At 39.7% G+C, this 19306-nt stretch overlaps 1 protein-coding gene across 2 annotated transcripts; it reads left to right on the top strand.

Annotated features, from left to right (window-relative positions):
- Positions 1-2191: 2191 nt before the first annotated feature.
- On the top strand, positions 2192-4122 carry snai2 (snail family zinc finger 2). Of its 2 annotated transcripts, none has more exons than XM_040142747.1 (3): positions 2192-2383; positions 2616-3137; positions 3602-4122. In XM_040142747.1, the coding sequence occupies exons 1-3, from the start codon at positions 2326-2328 to the stop codon at positions 3781-3783; spliced, it is 762 nt and encodes a 253-aa protein (XP_039998681.1). In that variant the 5' UTR covers positions 2192-2325; the 3' UTR covers positions 3784-4122. The 2 variants fall into 2 exon arrangements, with proteins under 2 accessions (XP_039998681.1, XP_039998680.1); XM_040142746.1 differs by having other exon boundaries at positions 2192-2404.
- The last annotated feature ends 15184 nt before the right edge of the window (positions 4123-19306 follow it).

Here is a 19306-nt window from a genome sequence, read left to right as displayed (position 1 = left end):
TAGCCTGTGCAGAGGAGGTAGGAAGCTAAAAGCTTATACAAAGACTGCTCCTAAAAAGGCAAGATAAACAGGATTACATTAAATAAAAATAACGAGGGATGGAAAGCCAATTAAAAAAACAAAGAAAAAAAGAAAAAAGTGAGGAGAGGAAAAAATATATAAATATTAAAACAATTACTTTTCATTCCAGTTGTTCATAGGTCAACACTGTAATTGGGAAGTTATCAATGTTTGTTTAAGATGTTTTAAAGGTAAACAAAAATGATGAATAATGGACAATATGCAAGTTTGAATTCCATAAAACAACACCTCTTTATCCAAATCTAAATCTGAAGGAAGCATCAAGGAAGGAAGGATCAGTTGAAGATGCCCAGACTATCTGGTAGATAACACCTGCATGTTGTGTTTAGCAGATGCTGCTGCGCCTAAAGACAGCAAATGTTATTCGTCTACCTGCACTTGACCAGAGTATCAAAAGCACATTCAAGTTTTAATTGAGCACATTTTGCTGGTGTTACACTATCCTGCTACAACACAATGGGGAGCCAAGGATGCACAGCTTCCTCTCTGTTAATTAATTTTCGAGCTCATAAACTCCTGCCTCTGCTTTTCAGAATTAGTGATATGATGTGAGTCGGCGCACCATGCTTTCACTCCCCCTTCATTACTGTCAGTAGAGCAGCATCCACGTGCTCTGAATCGAGAAAAATGCATGGTGTCTGTTCTCTTGGATATGGTTTGGTTGGTGGGCAATATTGATTTCAAAAGCATTATCTTTAATGGCCCACAGTGTTTTCCACTGGATCCCCACCAAACACCATCATTCCTCACCCATCCTCCTCGCCATAGCCTACAGAGCACTAAATGTGTGACAGTAGCCGGGAGTTATAATGCATAGATAACCTTCCCTTCCCTTTATAATCCAAGCAGGCACAAAGGGAAACTATTCATGATCTGCAATTATGTTTTCTAGATAAGATAAGCAGTTCACAATTAACTTAAGGCTTGCCCCAGACATAAGGAGCTTTTCATATCTGCTGACCCAGCCAATCAAGCTGCTCCAGGAGCTGCTTTTCACTATCACTATAGCTAAGCCTTTGCCTTTGTGTTTCTTTTTCCACGGCCTTGTTACTTTCAGATGTACAACTCACGCCTCTCTCTCAGAAGAACTGAGTTGAACACAAGGGGGCGTAGACTGCTAACTTTGCCTCTCCTTGTCCAGTTCAGCAGGAGCAGCAGGAGGGATAAATTTGATTATGATATGATGTCTGACCTTGAGAGGGAACTACACTTAAATTTACATTTCAAGGAGGAATGCCTTATTGCATTACTGGCAAGCAATGTGTGGCTTTCTCCACACACAACTGCATTAGGAGGAGCCATCCTCTGGCAAAGCCACAGAATGACAATGGGGATGCAGCATGCAGTTTGGTCCAGATGCTGGTTTGAGCATAGACCATGAAGCCACAGATTTGTCAGTTCAATAGAATCGGATATTCAGACGTGAAAATATCCATGCATGTAGAGGACAAATCTTCCATCTTCCTTCAATCCAGTCATTATCGTCATCGTTGGGAGCGCTGCTGTTGGTAGGAGTCTTCTCCGATTCAAATATGCCACCCATACAGGATAATCAAGTCCCTTGAGGTTTATAACACAACAATCATCAGTAACACTGTGCACACTCCGTGCAATGATTGCATTAGCAATGGCATTTTAAATAATCCTGTCTACCCTCTCCCTGTGGCTCTTATTCTTTCTCTCCTCCTAGCACTTTCATTTCTTTCATGATCTTTCTGTGGTTACAGGAATATCAATAAAAAAAGAAAGAACCTCACATATGCACATTTTGTTTGCTTTTGATCTTGGAGATTTACTCTGCCGCTGCTCTTATTGTCATTCTAGTTAACAACCAATACCAACTGCTTGATGCCACATACACTTGCAACCCGGAGACACTCGTGTGCAGCACAAAGCACCTGTCTGACTGGAGTGAATGGCACTAACCCTGCCCCTCGGGTGGTTATGCGTCCTTATAGGCTAAAGGCGCTTTTTTAAAGCTCCGTGGTGAACGCGAGATTTAATTGGTTTGAGCTCCCAGTATATGTAAATGGCAGTGGATGGCTCCTCCCATGCACCTGATGGGGAGTATTTACTGCTCTTTACAGCTACCCGCTGCACTGTTTCCAAGAGCGCAGCGCTGCATCATGACACTCCACTGGACTTAAGCAATAAGGATATCCGTCTTCACACACTAAACTGACGTTCACCGCTACATTTTTCCGAGACAAAAAGTTTGCCAAAGCTGTCCACTTGTTTTCCAAGATGCCACGCTCTTTTCTGGTCAAGAAACACATAAACTCCGCAAAGAAGCCAAATTATAGTGAGTTGGAAAGCCCAACAGGTAAAGTTTTTCAAAGTGAAGGACAAGTGTAACTTTGCACATTTGTGGAAGTCGTGTCTGACATGCAATCAAGTTGATGCATCGCGTCTATACTTTGCAGAAGTTGACATTTTTAAAGTTACTGGCCTACTTTTTAGATCTGTGCTCTTCACTCGGGCGACGACAGCCAGCCTCCGATAACCCATTTCATTTTAACTTTCTTCATTTTCAGTGTTCATCACGCCGCACATCTACAAGGGCCTCCCCCTGCCCGTCATCCCCCAGCCGGAGATCCTGAGCCCGGCAGCGTACAGCCCCATCACGGTGTGGACTACCAGCAACTTGCCGCTGTCTCCGCTCCCCAGTGACCTCTCCCCCATCTCTGGATACCCCTCGTCGCTCTCCGACACCTCCTCTAAAGACCACAGCGGCTCTGAAAGCCCTAGGAGTGATGAAGACGAGCAGATGCTGCCCAAGCTCACAGACCCTCACGGAGTGGAGGCAGAGAAATTCCAATGTAGTTTGTGCAGCAAGTCGTACTCCACGTACTCTGGACTGCTCAAGCACAAACAGCTGCACTGCGACGCCCAAACGAGGAAATCCTTCAGCTGTAAATACTGCGAGAAGGAGTATGTTAGCCTCGGAGCCCTCAAAATGCACATCAGGACTCACACTTTGCCTTGTGTTTGCAAAATATGCGGGAAAGCTTTCTCCAGACCGTGGCTTCTCCAAGGACACATCAGGACGCACACCGGTGAGTGACTGGGGGAATATGAGCAGGGCCTCCTGTGTGTGTAGGCAGTTCAATTGTTGTGGGCTTTTGCAGGCACAGATTCAACCTACTACATTATTTAATAGCCTTTATAGCTGCAGCAGACCCTGTTACAAAGCTCGCAATAGTTTTGTAGTGGAGCTGAACAAGTTCCTGTTGTGAAAAATAAGATGTTCAACTCTCAGAAAGTCATTACTTCCTGTAGGTTTACTTTTGGTGGTATTGAAAAGAAAAGATATTGCTTCTTTTGGACAAATGTCACGTTGAACACAATGAATCAGCAGCAGAATATGCTCAGCAGAGTAGTGCCCTGCGCTCGGAGAGTGTGTTGCAAAGCAGCTAATAACTAATAGGCCGAGATGCCTCTGCGACTGTACATTTGGAATGAGATACATTTGTGTGCAATCACTGACAATGTCTTCCTCCTCATTTCCCCCCCTTGACAGGAGAGAAGCCGTTCTCCTGCCCTCACTGCAACAGGGCGTTTGCAGACAGGTCCAATCTCAGGGCGCACCTACAGACCCATTCGGATGTGAAAAAATACCAATGCAAGAACTGCTCCAAAACCTTCTCCAGGATGTCTCTTCTGCACAAGCATGAGGAATCTGGTTGTTGTGTAGCACACTGATCTGGGATACTTTTCCACCACCAGAAAAAACCCCTCTGTTACTTCTTCCTTATTTTTGTCCAAGCCCAGGAGAACTGTCAGGGAATCATATCGAAGGGGGGTTTGTTCCCTAATATGCAGACTTTTTTTTTTTCTACGACCGGTCGATTTCATTTCAGAGTAAGAAATAGCTCTGTGCTCACGTGCTTCTCGTTTCAAGCAGTGTTTCTGTGATTGCAATCAGTGTCGAGCTTTGTCAAACCATGTACTCACCTACCTGTGCTATTCATGCACTTTTCTGCATGTCTAGAATGTTTTATATGCCTACACAATGTTATCTTCAGTGTTTGTACCAATGTCTCTCGGTGGCTGTTATGCAGTCCTCCACTTTTTTTTTTTTTTTTTTTTTACACAAACCACAGAAACGATACCAAAAGGCGCATTATGAATGACAGTATGAATATAGCCAGAGGAATACTGAAGCCATTGTTACTTAGGGAACAAGTGCAAACTTAGTTTTTAGGGCGAAATTATTATAACTTTTGCACAGTCATTAGAAACAGTTTGCCAGCACTCAAATAGCAATAAATCTTTTCTCAAGTGCCTCAGTTTTACTTGGCAATAATATGTATTTTTCAACAACAGTTTCATTTTATATTTTTATATATTGAATGTAAGTGTGACTGAGATGATTGTATATTAACAGTGAAAACTGTGATGCTGAATGATTTTGATATTTTGATATTTTCATGACACTTTTAAAAATAAAGTTTCATGACATTTTGTATAATTTTTTGGGGCATTTTTCAAGTTGCTCTTTCCATCCGAAGTCTGGTGTTTGAGCTGCTCTTTCAGCAGGATTCACTTGATTGCCACAAGCTTGAAAACAGAATAACCTACAAAAAAGTAAATGATATTTAATCTAGCTTGCACCATCTCATTTTATGGAGATGTAAAAATGAAGAGAGAGGTGACTCAGCTCTGAAGCAGGCCTGAACCTGTTCCCTGTGAACCTGTCCAGACATCAAACAATCTTGAAATTTAACACATACTAGCTATATTGATCTGCACTCACTTGTTAGACCCTTTGAGGGCCCATGACTCTTTCTTTGCTCAAGTGTGTGTAAAGTTTAAATGCGAGGGCGTAGTACTTATCGAAAGTAATCCTTACTTTGAAACTCATGTCATAAAACTAACTTGAGGAAAATGTTTTGTTGTTTTTTTAATCTTCCCGCTCAATCAAAAAAAAATCACTGCGCGGGGAACAGGGCATTCAGATATCTAGATTTTAATATGTTTTCACAAAAAAGCTCAAATTTGCATTTGCTTTGACAACCTCCTTGAATTCTGGGATGTTTGCCATCATGGATTAAAAGGACTTCCTCCGGCTACATTTTGTTGTCTTTTACCATATGCTGTCTACTTGCAGCCGATAAGAGATTAGAGCACAAAAAGTGCAATGCCTTAAGGGATACAGTCAAAGTTGAACTCTTTCTAACAAACCCCAGAGTGTGTTCCCATTTGCCATAATGCCCAAAAGCTGCTGACCTGAAAGATGTGATCTGACAAACAGACACTTGTTTCGCTGGCTGCGAGGAGCTGAACTCCCCTGTAGGTAGATTTTCTTCGCTGTTAGTCATCGTCAAGCTATTGCAGGTGCTCACCGCTGCTCTTTGGTTTGGGCCAGGTGGCCCCAAGGCTCCTCAACCTCGCTGAAGAGCAGGTGCAACCAGGAGGATACAAACCACAGCCACAGGTCCACTGATACCGTAGAAACCTCCGCCATGGCCTAATGTGGAAACGTTACAAGCAGCAGGTCCTATTATTCAGATCATTTGCCTCATAAAAGGAAAGTGCCATCAAGAGGGCACTGTAAACTCTAACACTGCTGAGACACTGAAGCTGCTTGTCCTCTCTATTATTTGGGGGATCTTTTCTTCCATAGGCAAGGCTTTATCTTGCTGGTGTCAGAGAGGGGGAAAAAAACATGCATAATGCCAATTAGCTTCATCATCTTGCAAGATTTCCCTTTTACAACAACAATTAACTGCATGACTGATTTCTCAGATAACAACAACGTGCTAAATGCTTTCCCCTCCAACATGAATATTTGATTTAGCTGTTGTGATGATAGTAGGAGGAGAAGGGGAGGAGAAGGAGCAGGAACTCATTTGGTTTAAAGCATCTGGCTATTAGAGGATGTCTTAGAGAATATGAGATCAAATGTTTGTTAGGTGTGGAGACTGTTAATAGTCACACTGTACTGTTTATCCATAGATGCCAAATGCAGGTAAGATACCGTGTGGGTGTTTTTGCAGTTAGATTTTTTTTTTTCTCACTGGAATATTTTGAAGATAAGGAGAAATCAGATTTGTTCTTTCCCAAAAGTCAACTAAAATGAACATATTTGAGACCAGAGTTAAGTGATTTATTATATTCAGTGCAAATTAGGGCTTCAACTAAGAATTTATTTCATTATTGATTAATTTGCTGATTATTTTCTTAATTAAATGGTTCATTTTTTCCTTAAAATGTCAGAAAATTGTGAAAAATGCCTTTAATAATTTCCCTTTAGCCCAAAGCGATGTATTCGGAACAGGAGAATCTTTGGTATTTTTGGTAACCAAATGACTAAAGCAATTAATCGATTAACAAAACTGTTGATTTTTGCCAATTAGGAAATTGATTAATTGACTATTCTTGCAGCTGTAGTGCAAATAAAATACGATTTTTCCACCATCTCCTTCATTTTAGCTGTCTATTCATTTTATTTGGCAGCCCATCCTATTGAATTGTAACTATCATTAAAGCCTGGATTTATTATACTCTTTATTTTGTCATGAACATTATATCACATGCAAACTAAATGTCTTCACCTTGCACATATAAGTGCGGAGGGCAACACAGGAATCCAGAGCGTCCTCAGAGAACAGTGTGTCAGATGTAAAGTTAAGTAGAGCAGGACTCTCAGAAACCTGCTGACTTTATGGTGAATCAGGGATTATGATTACTTTATGACCATCAAGTGGAACAAATAAAGTTAAGGGTGTCCTCTGAGGCCCGATTGTCCTAGCTGGCAAGTGATCCCCAGCCCTCCTCTCTAACCCCACCACATCAGAAAAGAGATGATTGTGTATTCCCCCTTTACTGCAACTGCCTGGAGCAATGTTTGCCTGTTTATTAGGCTCCTGCATCTTGTTAAAGACTATTCTCTTTCATTTCTGTTGTATCTTCAAGTGACTGGGCAGCTATTTAGATTGCCATTGCCTTTCAGCTTGAGGTGCATATTCTCCAGATAATACTGTTTGCCTCTAATTGTGTAGCGTCCTTAGCATCGGCGCTCTATTTGTTGATAAATTGGATTCATGCAGATCGAGCGAGCATAATTTAATCACCAGGGAAGATTCATTCTTTTGAAGTTTTGCTGTGTCTTATAGTCTTATGTACTGTCTTTATCTGATTAAAGTAAAGGGGTCGATGTAAACAATTGTTTAAAGACTTTGCATTAAGGATAAAATAAAGCGCTGACCACTTGTTCGATGTGCGTCAGGCTTCAGTCTAAACGATAGTGGCTGACCTAGAAATAATTATTTTTCGGTGCGTCATTAGGAACGCTGAAGTGAAGAGTCCGGCAGAGACAGATGAGGCTGTGTTGTCTTAATCAATAGCTGTGTGGTCTCCTTTTGTTGCCTTCTTGTTGAGCAGAGGTCAGCTGTCAAAAGATCCTGTGATCATATTTACTTGATTTTATTTCCTCCTTAATGTTCAACCCACTCAACCCCATGACCACAGCTGTAAAAGGTCATCTCTGTAAACAACACGGTCCTTTGTGGCCACAGATGATTTGATGGATTGAAAGTTGTCCTTTTCACAAAAGCTTTTCGGTTAAATGATAAATCTCTAACACTTGATTTTAAACCCCCTATAAACCCTATTTTGAATTATTATGTAAACAACCACCAAATGGTTTAACTCGGACCCATTATATTGTAGCTGCAAGCCGAGATAAGAACAATTTTCAGTTTTCGTTACTGTATTGGCAGAGAGAAGTAATTACAGAGGCAGTGAAGTTGAGAAAAAAGAGTTTAACGTTTTCAGGCTAGATGGGAAACTGCAAAACAGAAAGGTTGTATCCTTCACTTTAAAAAAAAATATATTTTAGCATGATTATATTTCCCAGAGACAATGTTGCTATATAACTACATAATACCTAAAGCATGCAGATACTTCACTCCGCCTTTAGCGATATTCATCGCATTCTTGTCCATTTTTACTGCTTTGTCTGTAACAGAATTCTACGTCCACAGTTCATAGGGATTAAATGTAGACCTCTCTCTGTTTTGCTAGCTGAATATTGAACTCAATATCATAAATTAATGTACAAATATACACATTTAAATATGTGATTTAAAGGTAACTTAGCTACATCAAATCCTATGAATTTTACTGGAGTCAGAAGCTGAGATGGTCCTTTCTGCTGCTCCGAGTTTAGCCACTGTTTTTTCTTTTCCATCACGATTGGATTTACACTCGCTAACACCTCATTTAGTTATGTTGGAATAACAAACTAGGCCGGCAAAATTGATATTTTTCATTTTCAAATAACATCCAGGGAAAAATCAATTAGTAAATTTAGCTTTAGCTAAGGCTAGTTGTAGCTATCTCACTTGCTTGGCTTTCACTTCACATAGCTCTCCTGCTAAACATTTCCTGAAATTTAATGGCATAATAATTTTCTATATGGTAAAACAGACGTTAAAAAGTCCAGTCCACATATGCACAAACTAACTATAGTTTCTCCTGTGAGGCACATAATAAATGTTTGACAACATAACATAGGTTTTTGTATAAAGTATATATTTATATTTGTATGAATATGAGCATGTTTGTGTATTTTATTATTTTATTCATTAATTATACCACTAATTATATAACTTTTTATATGTTTGTTTATCTATTCATTCATTCAGTTATTTATAAATACTTCTTGACTCTCATGACAACTTAGCAAACCCCTGATGAAGTTGTGCGAAGATGTGGAAGAAAGCCCTGGAACAATTTGAGTAAGTTGACCTTGAGTTAAGAATTTTTTTTGACAAACAGATATGTCCAAGGTTAAGAATGAACCTGTAAGCTCAAAATGGTGTCATAAATAGTTTTAAACCCACCTGTGAATGATTACTACATGTTCATAAACACTTCATAAATGTTCTATACAAACTTTAAGGATTTGTTCTAGTGTATAAATGTATCATTAAATATTATAACAGCAATGTTGTACTGTGTTATTAATCATTCATTAGCTGTTTATACTCCAGTTGTAGACGAGAGGAGTTGAATTTGCTGACAAATACTAAATAAAGTTAAATTATAACTATATTATAGTGTGTTATTAACAATTTATTTAATGTGTTTATACTTCTATTTATTGAAATAGGGAAGGTTAATGTGTTACTTGACAAACCTGTGTGGACAGCATTATCTAAACTGTTGTGAGTTTTAGCTTTCTCTTTAGTTTTTCTCTTGTGATTAATCTTAGGGTTCAGTTTTCAATTTATTTTTTTTTGAAACACAGCCCCTCTAGAACACTGGAGAGTAATTTTTCATAATTAGGTATTAGATATAGTCTCAAAATAAACAAGAAGAGCTGTATATATAAACCTTGAAAACATGAAAACACCACATAACCACATTATTTGCTGTTGATAACCCAGACGTCAGTTCATTTTGATTTTACCTCCTTTAACATGGAGCTCTCCAGAGTCGAGTCCCTTTCCTCCACATCCCCCAGGAATTGAGTCACTTCAGTTGAATAATATTTTCGCAGAGTCCTCCCTCCTGCATTTCAGGACAAGATGATGCTGGGTGATCATCAGATTTATCAAATAATAATCTGACAGGTACCTCTGAATGGTTGTCAGTTTCACAAAGTGATGCAGGAGACTTGTGGTTTGATGTGAAGCTGCTGTCACACTAAGCGGGGAGAACCTGCTTTTAATTTGAATAATGATGATGACATTCTTTGAAAAGCAGATGCAGCAAATTGCTAATTTTTAATCCTTTTAGACCCCAGAGCTGCCTTTGACACCGTTGATCATCCAATTTAAACTTGAACGCCATGTGCACCGGGTGGCATTACCTGCCCCTTGCTTGACTGATTCATCTCTCGCTCCTCTCAAACAGAAACTTTTATTTCACCAGTGGAAACTCGTCTTTCCCCTGAGCGAACATTGTATCTGGAGCTCCTCAGGGCTCAATTTTTGGGCCAACCCTTTTTTCATACAAGCTTTCCCCCTGGGCCATATAATTTGTAAACACAATGTTACATTTTGTTGCTATGTTGTCAAAATTTTTAATGGTGACAAAATATCTGCAAAAGCCGCAGGGCCGCTAGTATGGCTATAAACTCTAAAAATAAATACATAAATTGACAGTTTCAAAGTTCATTCTTGGCCTTGGAAACAGTAGTTAAAAAAACCCACTTTCTTGCATTCAGTCACATCTTCTTCACCAGATGGAGTTTGCTCAGTTGTCATGGAATTGTAGACGTTCGGATTCTTATATATATCTGAGCACTTTAAGGACCTCTTTCTGATGTTGGCTTGAAGTTGAGATTGAAAGTTCATCCTTGACCTTGGAAACTATAGTTGATAAAATAGCCTCACCCCAAAGTTCATTTAGCAGCTGTTTTGGGGCATCCTATTCAGCAGATAGAGCTTAAATTTGATTTAAAACAATTTAAATCGGTCTGCTCATTTGCATAAACAAAATTCAGTATAAACCAAGGTCATATCCACACTCGAGCAGATTAAAAAACTAGAACAGATTAAAAGTCTTTTGTCCTCTATGACAGCATTACCAACCACAGGAAATGTATCTTTTCAAAAAGCTCATCAAAGACGATAAACTTGAAAAATGGTCTTTTCAAAACTTTTTAAGTTTTCTTTGCATGTCATTTGATGTTTGGCATGGGAAACTTCTAGAAAAAAATATTCAAGGTTCATTTTTTTGGGTAAAAGAAGTTCAAATGTAGGACATTTTTTTAAATCTGTATTGCACCATAATTTGTGTACAACCTGTTATATTTTATCACTATAAATAGATCATATTGAAGGTATTTAATTTTGTATTCACAACAAGAAGACAGTTTTGATCATTATTTTTCAGCAGCAGCATTATCAAAAACATGAAAAATTAATGTTTTCCTCATTTAGTAAGACAACACAAAGCATCTTCTGAAAGAGGATGTTTTGACAGCCATCAGCTGTTAGAAGTAAATTGATCCCACTGGAGCTTCACATATCCTGTCTGTGTTCAAATGAGATGGTAGGTTGTCAGTAATTGGTTATCATAATGAATTTTAGGCACCAATAGTTCCTTTGTCTTTTACCAAATTAGAAGAAAGGTCACAGTGTCGGTAAATGACAGAGATATAAGAGGAAAACGACAAATCTGGAGAACAATAACAAGGAATTTAGGGAAAAGAAGAATGCACACAAGCATCAGAAACTTGAAATGAGCAGAGTTGGTAAATATTTCCGTTAATTACAGCACACGTGGTTGTTTGTTGCCCGGGATCTTTAAGGTAACTCCATCCAGTTTGTGAGTTCTACAGGCTGGGCAGTGCATCCCCTGTTCTGGATCTCGGCTTTCAGAGATGATTATACGATTTTGCAATCAGCTCTGCTCTGAGCAACAAATTAACAGTGGCTAAGTCTAAGCCAATTGCATATTTACCAGCTGTTTGGGTCCAATCGCAACTGTGGCAGCCTTCATTCACATCCAGATAAGGAGGAGAAATTACAAAACAGAACACACCAGACTATACAAGACCAAATATCCATCATGGAAATGAGATTTACTTTCTAATTGTACAGCTGTGTCCCAAGTCATTTATTCAGATTAATATAGTCACTGTGTTTATCTATTGCGTGTAGCACGATGCATCTCAGTGTATTCTCTTTCAATCCACTACATGCACTGAATATAGAAAATGTTACAGGGCACTTTTCATGACGTCCACTGATGAGGTGACGTGAGGTAAAAGCTATTATCCTTAATTTATTTCACTCTCTGAATCTATTTTAATCACACAGGAAGAGACAATGAAGAGACGAGTTGGAGATGGATTCACAAGGCGATATGGAGACGTGGATCGTGCTAAAAAGAGGTTGCAGGTAAACACAATGAAGGTTGCTGCGCGTTCATCATGGTGTATTATTTTGATCACTGATTACCTCTGAGCAGCGTCGGTGGCGCACAGTGGTGTATGTGACAGTGTGAGTATGAGATGATCCCTGAGAAGTCAGCAGAACGAGCCAGTGACCTAATTATGATGAATCAGGGCTTGGGAGCGCTGTCTGGCCACCGGCCGTTCCTGGGTGGTTTTACACTCCACAGCAACAGCAAGAACAGACTCAACAAAACACAAGAGAAAAACACGAGAGATGCTCTCAGCACCACAGAGGCGCTAGGTACGGCTCTTACCACTTATTCTCGGCGTATGTTGTGGAAATGGAACAAGAGAGACTATTGAGGGTTTCCAAAATACAGTGAATAGGATAGGATGTGATTTTTTTTGTGGCTTTTTAAAGGAATAGTTAAAGGAGTTAGATGAAAAGGCTGATACCACTCCTATGTCTGGTAAATATAATGCTGAAAGCCAGTTAACTTAGCTTAGCATACGAACGAGATATAACCTGTTAATTAGTGAGCCCTACAGGTGGTAGGTAAGCCATTTAAATCTCATCTGAAGCTTGTCCTCTAAATCTCAGCAACAAAGCAAATGAGTGTCAAACAATCCCTTTTAGGCCAAAACTGGATCAAAATTGTGTGAGCTTGTCATAGGAATATGCGTATCCCTGTTGAGTCCCAGGTACCGACATCAAAGAGCAGCTGTTCGGGGACACACACATTACTGCATGACCTCTCTTAACTTATGGGTAAACAGTGAAACTGAATACTCTGGGGGCTTGAGAAAGGCCCGCCCTGCAGTTTGGCAGGACATTGGGTCTCTGAGTGGCATTAGGCGCCATCCACGAGACATTTAAGACTTGAATATGTTGCTTTGAGGAATTGTTTTGATCACTTAGATGGTGGGGTTACCCTGAAACCATGACATGGTATGAAATCAGTCTCCAATATGCACTGTGACACTTTCTGCAAAGAGTCAGTGGCAGTAAGGGCATCTCTAGAGATAGACTGGATTGTTTTTTTTTTTTTGCTTTCTGACTAGTGGTTATCTGATCATCAGTAGAGGGAAAAGGTGAGTATGGAGTGCAAACAAAAGGTGCTTGAATAAACTAGCTCCCGGCCACATTATTCAGACTTTGGGTATTGTACTTTGCTGACAAGCCTGGACAGGACATGAGCCTTGAGAGAAGCTTCTCTGGGGAAGGGCAGGACTCTTTTGCTCGACAAGGATCTCAGCAGATATATATATAACAAAAAAAGGTTATGTAGATAATCTGTATCTTAACTGCGGCGTAATGCATACCCAAGTCACAAATCACAACAGCTGTACTACTTAAAATGTCACCACTAGAAAAATAGAAACACCTGTAAGATGTTATGTAATGCAATACATACAGCAGCCCTGTAGTAAAAACTACTTGATGTAAAATCTTTTTGTTGTTTGTTCAGTTTGATGGTACATTTTGAGGCTGCACTTTCTGTTGTTGTGGATTAGAGTATATAGAAATGTGCTCCTGATATTTTGCCCACATGATTTACACACATGTAACAGCAAAAACATTAGAAACACCCTACAATACAATGCAATCAATACATCAACACCTCAAACAACCGCTCAGGAATCGTAGAGTTCAATCAATACCTCTGACACAGTGTAAACAGCAATTAAAATTTTCACAAGTGTAGTAATAAATAAAGGACACTTTTAGTGGACTGTATTAAATGATACAGGCATATATATTTTTCACTCAGTGAATTTTCTGAGGTTTCCATTCTACTTGTTAAATTGTGTTTTGACTGTGGTAACTGAAAAGTGCTACACAAAATTCTTTCAAATTGAATCATGGTTTATTATAGATTTTAATATTTGTTCTTTCAATCGGTACTTCCTATGCTTTTTGGCTTCGTGCATTTTTAAAACAAACTTATCTTTACTTACTCGTCACATGTTGCATCCTATTTTTTTTTTTGTATGTTTGTTTGTTTTTGGCTTTTCTATCCCGTTAATTGCCTCTTTACCTGTCGGATTTTTTTTTGCAGCTCCTCTGAGGGGTCCCAACTCCAAAGTCAGGAACCACTGATTTCAAAGTTGTATACATAATATTTGGTAGCTGGATTCCCATAAGATTTCTTGTGATATTTATGCCTACTAATCCCTGATTGTGGTAACCTCAGAGAGCTTTCCTTTTGCCAAAATTTTAACATGTACATATACCAAAGAATCTAATGGGCATATCAGCATGGGATTCTCTGATCTCTATTGGTTTGAGAGTTGATTTACTCATTCAGTTGTATGAGCCAAGAAGCCAAGAAGCCAAGAACCTGAGGCCAAGTTTACAAAAAGTTTATCACAGAATAAATTATTCTGTTTAAGAACATCTTTTATAGTTGTTTATTATTTAAAAGGACACAGTGTGAAGTCTGTCCGTGTTTTGGTTGCCCAAGAAAGATCATTTTATAAAGCTTCAATGGGATAATTTACTTAATCAGATTTTTTGAATAAGTACTTCTACTTTTGCGCAAGATCTGTACAGTAACCGTTGGAGGTAATAGGATACAAAATAATTAATTCAGAGTGGTGACACATTTTGATAGGTTATTGCACCATGAAATACTCTCAGCATCTCAGAATGTCATCAGTCATTTTAAAAAAACAGTTTAGGTATGTCTAGTTTTTTGGCTCAAGATTTCTCTGTGAATACTGAAACAAAAAAGAGTGTGAAACCATGTTTATAGCAGCCTCCAACAAAACTGTCCACAGTGAAGTGAAAACTCCTCTGGGACTGCCGGTTGTTATTTATATTAAACAGAATTTGCTCTTGCTATTTTCCTGTTTTTCAAGAAGAGTCGGAAATGTTTCAGCACTCTAAGATTTCAAACATAACACAGCAGGCAGCTGAATACTTGTATGGAGCAATATTTTGCAATTATGAGACTTATAAACACTGCATCAGTATTACAATCCCCCTCCGAGAAACAGATTGTTTGTGTTTCCAAGCTAGTAGTCACAGTCTTCCCTGCCATAAATACTGTCTGTCATTGGTGCATTCCTCTGCCTTCACCGCAGCCTTTGAGTATTTTCGGAGATTGCCTGGTCTGCACCGATGCTTTCATTCCAGTGGACTGATCACAGGAGACCTGATCCAGCTGTGTCATGAGCCGCAGAAAAAAACCACGGCTGATAAGAGACTGAGAAGACATTGAGTGATGTGGGATAAGGACTGACTTTAAAGGCAACAAGCAGCATTTGGATTGTATTAGGAGATAATGCTAATGATGTTCAGATTAGCACTAATTTATGCCTTCCGTGATTGAGGGCAACACTGAGAAACCACTGGCTGGAGATCACAGATGATCACGTCAGTATGAGACATGCCGCTGAGAACAGCAATGGATATGAATCGAGGGCCTGTAGGGGCGGACACGTCATCATCCCACAACAGTAGTGTTGTGTTAGTTGCCACATACAGCTGGAATGTTCCACTGGGATGACAGAAGGTGTGTATGATCACACAACAACATCCCCCCGCCTCTCCCACCACCACCCTTCCCCATCAACATGCCTCCTGGTCGAACCCCCCTCCAGCTCTATAATCCCCCTTTTTTGAGCTAACCGGTCAGTGGAGACAAATGGCGAAGAGCCTCCTGCTAGTGAAGAAACAGCAGGTGCTGTGCTGTCAAAAGCCACTTCACACCTCTTCTCTCTCTCACACCACCACACCACTGCCGCCCCCCCCCCACGAGCCCTGGCCACCCTCTCCGTGGGAGGGGTGAAGGGGACTCTCCAGGGTCTGCTTTGTTATCAGCATGCTCCAGCTTTGAAGTGAGCCGGGCCAGAATCTGGACTGTGTTTACTTGAAGGCATCTCCCTTGTTGCGTGTGTCAGCCCGAAGTAATTACGGCTCAGTGAGTGGCCCTGACTGTGCTGACACGCTGGGGTAGGCGTGGAGAAGAAGCCAGGGCCCGGAGTGCATCAGCGTCTGGAGCTGCACTTACTCACTAGGATGTGGTGCAGACAAGGTAGCTCCCAAGGGGGGTCTGCTTGCATGGGCATGATGTGTTAAAAGAAGCAACAGTCATGGCCAATAATGTCCTATAATTGTATTGTTATCATGAAGTGCAGGTTCTGTTGTGCTTTTTTCTCGGTGGGGTGTCACATCAAAGACGTGTTCAGCGAAGCAGTACAATTTGTAAGAACAATTTTTGTCACACAATTCAAAGGGATAGAATGGTTAAAGTGTTATTTTCCCAGATTAATATATGGTAACACATTTTCTATTTATGCTGGTTCAGGAGTTCGATAAAGAACCAGGGACTTAAGTCATAAAATCAGTGTTTTATGTTACTTTTGCTGTTTGAGTTTGAGGTGAAGTTTGGAAATGTCATTACTTCTTTAAGCTTAGAGTTAAAGGAATAGTTCAATATTTTGGGGAAATGTGCTTATTTGCTTCCTTGTGGAGAGTAAGATGAGAAAACTGATACCACTCTCGTGTCAGTATGGTAAATATGATGCTACAACTGTTTAGCTTAGTTTAGTTTTTTGTTTCCCGTCCTTTAGCAAGGACGGGAAACAAAGGGAAACAGCTAGCCTGGCCCTGTCCAAAAGAAACATAATCAGCCTATAAGCATCTGAAAAGCTTCCTAATAAAAATGTTATACCTTGTTTGTTTAAAATTAGATATCTTCAGCAAACTCTCGTTGCTTCTCAAATTTTCCAACAAAGCCTCAGGCCTACTGGTTTGTACTGAAGACATATATATTTAAATTCAGGTCATGAATATATAGTTTCATTAAAAAAAAAAAAAAAAAGAGGCTAAGTCATTTCCTAAAACAGCTGGGCACTGTAGGTTTTAGCAATGTAACTCAAACAGGAGTAAAAAATGAATTTGTTGGGAATTGTTTTCAGCAGTGGATTAAAACACATTTGGTGTGTTATTGAATATTTACAGCAGCAGGAGTGTGAATGTGGGGTTGACTTAAGGTAAAATACCGTGCCCATGTTCATGGTAATGAAGGGACATGTCTCAGTGTTTTCAATAGTTTGTAGAGGTCAGTGGCGCTGAAGAATAAACTTCAGGATCTTTGGCTACGCAGGCATCATTTGTTAGTAGATTCAGTTTATTGTTGGTTTTGGTCTTTTCATGGGGTTTGCTGACAGTAAAAAATACAGAATTTCCCCAGACATATACTTTAATCTTTTATGCAGTGTAATTTCATACCATGTTGATCATATTTGGAGTTCAAGCTGTCCATCAGAAATGTCCTAAGTCTGCAAACTGATAAATGAGAATGAGTTGCTGGTTTTGCACTGCCAATTACATTTCAGCAACTGTAATTTTATTCAGGGATTTAAAAACAAGCCTGAATCTATCCGAGTCATTCCAAAAACACAGGTCACATAACGCTCAAACTCACTGCTGAGAGTTTGATAATGAGATCCCCCCCCTTTCAATCTGCTAAGTAGCCAAAGCATAATTTTTGTAGCTCTTTAAATACTTACTAACTGCAAAAGCCCTTAGACTATTTGAGGTATAAAAAAAAGAAATCTGGGTATGTACTGCATATCAGGCTTTCAGTTTTAAATGTCTCCACACATAATCCTGCTTTTGTCATAGATCATGCAGTAAAATCCTGTTTTACTGGCTCAAAACACGTTGATGATGTCACTGTTAGCATGAAGTCAAAGGTCAGATTCGACATAATGTACTCAAGCCTTGTGGTGAGCCAGCCTCGCAGATACAGGGGCATGGACTCTGCAATCTGAAAATAAAATGACGTTGGAGATTGCAAAAGGCCAGGCATCGCCCTGCAGGCCTGGTGCAGTTGTCAGAGAGGATGTGTAAGCTCTCTTTCAGAGTAATACCACAAAAAAACTATAAGTCTTGCATCATCTGTAATATCCTGTGAGCTGTGTGTTTTTAATCATGTGCATTGTTTGAGCATACTACTGAGCGACATGTTATGACATCTTATGCTTTTTGTGCTGACTGAAGACTGTTTTTATTATTTTTATTATTTTGCAGAGGCACATCTAGAAAAAAATCTAAGCACAATTAGGATATTTTATCTTGTCACTCTCTCTTTTAACTTACTACAATTAAATTTGATTCTTATCCAGATTTAATGGATGTTTTCACTTGTGAAAGAATAATTGCCTGTCTGCTTTGAACAGCACTGGAGCACACAGCTAATTTGTAAAAGTGTAAATCAATACCGTTTAATGAATAAAAGCTTTCATCCAAAAAAAAAAAAAAAAAAATTAAATACATAGCATGAATTCCCACACTGACCATGGTGACGAATCACATGTGGCAGAGAGCTAATATAACAGTGAAAGCTTTTTCAAAGCAAGTAGACAGACAGATTGGGGGGTGGGGGGGGGTCGACAAAGTCTATCGCAATCAGATAAAACCTGTGGAGTTTTCATTGGTGAGTGTCTGCTTTTATCTTCTACAACTGCTGAGCATCTCTTATCATGTGCAGCGCAGCCTGGAATTCCAGCCTCTGATAATTGTCTCGTAATCTTCGGTTACCAGAGCAAAGAGTTAAACCAACGTGGACTGCAGAATATCTCCCAAACTGGGCTCCCTACCTTACCTGTAGGTCACTAAAGCTGCCACGATGGATCTTCTTCGTACTGTACCTATTGAATCCTTGTTCTGACCATACACCTCAGCTAATGGAGAAATATCTTCTATTTTGACCGTAACAGAGGACCAATGGGAAGAGGCTACAGAGCAGTGCGCATACATAATTTGTACTAGGTAGGACCTGATGCAGTAGTAGGAGCTTCATTGATTGCATTTCTCTAAAGCTGAAGGAATAGTTTGACATTTTGGGAAATCTGCTTTTTCTCTTTCTTGCCGAGAGTTAGATGAGACTGACACCACTCTTATGTCTGCACGGTAACTACGAAGTTACAGCCAGCAGCCAGTTATTTTAGCTTAGCATATAGACTGGAACATGTTGCTTTCAAACTTTTACACTCTTCATAGTTTTTGTGAGGGTTAAACAAAGTAGATACGGTCTAATGTGTTAATTAGTGAGCTTTAAAGGTGCTGGTAGGTGTTCTTGTGTGTGTGTGTGTGTGTGTGTGTGTGTGTGTGTGTGTGTGTGTGTGTGTGTGTGTGTGTGTGTGTGTGTGTGTGTGTGTGTGTGTGTGTGTGTGTGTGTGTGTGTGTGGTTTTTTTTAGATTTTTTTTTACCTTTGTAGGAAGCCAGGCTGGCAGTTTCCCCCTGTTTCCAGTCTGGCTAGTTTTTGCACAGAGTGGTATCGTTCTCCTCACATCTCAGTAAATATGTGGATAAGTGTATATCCTGAAATGATGTCGTTCCTCTGAATTAGAGAAGC

This window comes from Xiphias gladius, chromosome 14 (assembly GCF_016859285.1).
Source record: "Xiphias gladius isolate SHS-SW01 ecotype Sanya breed wild chromosome 14, ASM1685928v1, whole genome shotgun sequence".
NCBI lineage: Eukaryota > Metazoa > Chordata > Actinopteri > Istiophoriformes > Xiphiidae > Xiphias > Xiphias gladius.
This window is presented reverse-complemented; position numbering and strand designations above follow the sequence as displayed.